The 2876-nt window shown below is 40.1% G+C and overlaps 1 protein-coding gene across 1 annotated transcript; it reads right to left on the bottom strand.

Annotated features, from left to right (window-relative positions):
- Positions 1-407: 407 nt before the first annotated feature.
- Positions 408-1953, bottom strand: C6H4orf46 (chromosome 6 C4orf46 homolog). Its single transcript, XM_063460035.1, has 2 exons — positions 1815-1953; positions 408-727 (listed from the first exon to the last, which is right to left on the bottom strand). Exons 1-2 carry the CDS (start codon positions 1887-1889, stop codon positions 572-574), a joined length of 231 nt encoding a protein of 76 aa, XP_063316105.1. The 5' UTR covers positions 1890-1953; the 3' UTR covers positions 408-571.
- Between the last annotated feature and the right edge of the window lie 923 nt (positions 1954-2876).

The following is a 2876-nucleotide window of genomic DNA, read 5'->3' as shown; positions in this document are numbered from 1 at the left end:
TGGTTCTTTCTTGTTCTGTTTCTTCCACGTAAGATATTAAAGCGGCACTGTCACCGTCTGGGGACTCTGCATAATTTGCTTGGAGACGGACACGGTTAGATGGTGATAGCTACAACCAGTGTCAAGACATGTCAGGCGTAGGAAAAAAATACAGATATACTTTGTCTCAGTATATCTTTTTAATGGGTTGGAATTTCACTGAAATTACAACACAGCCAGTATGAGTATTACATAAAGATTTTATCATTATGAAATGATCATTTTGTATTAGCACTTAGGAGGTGCGGCATATTTTGGTGCTTTGAACTCTTTAATATCTCATAACTATTACAGGAACCTAATTTTCATTTGTATCATTATATATAGTGAATACAGTTTTTACAGTGAATACAGTTTTTTTTAAACAGAATGAGAATGGAGACAATCAATGTGCACTGTTTGTTCTAAGTAGCTTGATACACAAAGTTAACAAGTGAATAAATTACAATCACTGTGAGACAAAAAAAATGTACAAAGTCTAATTTCCCCTTGTTTCCATGGTACAAGAGAGTGACACAGTTTCCATTTTAAACTAGCTTGTTGCATTCAAGGATTGATAACCCTCTTTCAGAAGATTTTTCCAGGCCTTCAAAAAGCGTGCATTTGCTGAACATTTTTCTGCCAATTCTTCCACCTGGGATGCAACTGCTGAAGTAGACTCCAGGAGTTTGGTAAGTGAGAAAGCAACCTATTGAAACAAAAGCAGAGAAGTGGTTTAAACAAAGCATTGTGTTTAAAGTTGGAAGGAAGAAAAAAAATATTTTACATCAAAAATGAAATGGGCGCTCTAAGCACAATAAATCTGATAACTCAAAGTATTGTTAAGGAATTTAGAGTCTAAAGACACCTTCCCATGATTTATTTTAAATGGTAGGAAGCCACATTGATAATGTGAATTTATGAAACATTAGAATTCTGTGGTAGGCTGAGAGCATCAGCATTTTTAATGTCAAGTTATGTGGTGAAGTAGCATAGATTCAGGGTTGAATGGTGATGCTTTCTCCATTATCCTGGTTATGTCTCCCTGAACAAATCTACAGGTGTTATTTGTATGTAGTTCCACCACAAATGTAGCAAGGGCCCCCTCCCAGCATTTTCTCAATACTGATAGATGGAATTTAGGAGCACCAGAGTTATGTACCATCTACTCGTCAATTTGAAAAATCTAGAATGTGACGGCAGATAAGAACCATTCGGCCCAATTAGTCTGCCCAATTTTCTAAATACTTTCATTAGTCGCAGGCCTTATGTTATATGCTATAAGCTAACAGAAACATCATCTTACTGCTCATCAGAAAGCAAACTCAGGAAGTCCTCCTCCCACACGGCAGTGAGTTATAGGGATGGGGGTGTCACTACATTCAGAAGAAGCTTATAGGGAAAGGCATACTTTAACAAGAGATGTAGCTCAAATGCTCCTTATTTTTACTTTCTCCTTCACTGCCCCCTTAAAAAAAATGCCCTTAAATTCTAATAGTATAATACATGCATGGAATTCAGTGTTTATTAGTTTGGGTACCACTGCAGGGACACACACACAAAAAAATTATATATATATATATATATATATATATATAATGGTCCTATGAATAGCCTGTTTAGAGCAGTGTGCACATTAGAAGCTGTAACTCGAAGCTGCTATACTTTGAGCAGTGGTTTGTGAAGGTTTAGATAGAATCCCCGGTCTATTCTCAGTCCTATCCCGGAGTCTATGGAGCGCCGCCCTGCACCCAGTCTGGAGAGACCGGGCAACAACCTGCTATAAGGCTCCTCACATCATCAATCTGCAGCTCCACCTCCTCCCGCAATTCCTGGGGGTCAGTCTGCTCGGACCTGCCAGCAGCGGCCATGTCATCGGAGGGCACAAGTAAAACAGACTTCACAACAAGCGCGGGCAGACAGCAGCCAATCACAGCGCGGGCAGACAGCAGCCAATCACAGCGCGGGCAGACTGCAGCCAATCACAGCGCGGGCAGACTGCAGCCAATCACAGCGTGGGCAGACTGCAGCCAATCACAGCGCGGGCAGACTGTAGCCAATCACAGCGCGAGCTGTTTTCAACCAATGGGATATTTCTATTTGTGTTTAGCTACTTTTTTTTATTTGCCAAACTTTATTTAAAAAAAAAAATATATATATATATATATATATATATATATATTTAAAAAATCATAATCTAGCAATATTGTTGGTGTCATGTTTCACAGCTATTTCAAGGGTCCATTAATACACAAGTATACCAGCTTAGATGAATATAATTTTTGTGAATCCCTACAAATACAAAAAGAAAGTAAAAGGTATTAGTAGTGTAGATCTAGAGTTCAACCAACCACCCAATATTAATATTACAATTCATTAAGCGCCAACGAATTCAGTAGCGCTGTACATGTTCTGTCTTTGTTTGAATCTGTCACTGTTTGTCACAGTTTTATTTAAAGTTAGCATGTGTGTTATTTTTAATTGTACATGAAGTGAATATTTAATAAAAGACCGTGGAGGGGGACACAGTGTGTATTGTGTAGATAAGTGGTTGTAAGTATCGTAACTGGTGAATGGAAAAAATGCAGTAGAAAAAAAAGTCTCAGCTTTGCATAAGATTAAAAGTTATAGGAAGGGGGCGGGGCCGGACCGCCGAGCTGGACGGTCGCAAGCACCTTCCGCTCCTGCACCTTTCGGCGATTTCAGCTTTAAAACATGGCTTATCCTGAGATAAAAGACCGACAGCACCGACCCTCCGTGTGCTGGGACCACTGGACCCAGGGAGAGGCTGACTATCCGAGTTCCAGTCCCCTGGGGGAGAAACTACCACCCCAGATGGGGCCTTCTTCGGCGGTGAG

The sequence above is a fragment of the Pelobates fuscus genome, chromosome 6 (genome assembly GCF_036172605.1).
Source record: "Pelobates fuscus isolate aPelFus1 chromosome 6, aPelFus1.pri, whole genome shotgun sequence".
Lineage (NCBI taxonomy): Eukaryota > Metazoa > Chordata > Amphibia > Anura > Pelobatidae > Pelobates > Pelobates fuscus.
This window is presented reverse-complemented; position numbering and strand designations above follow the sequence as displayed.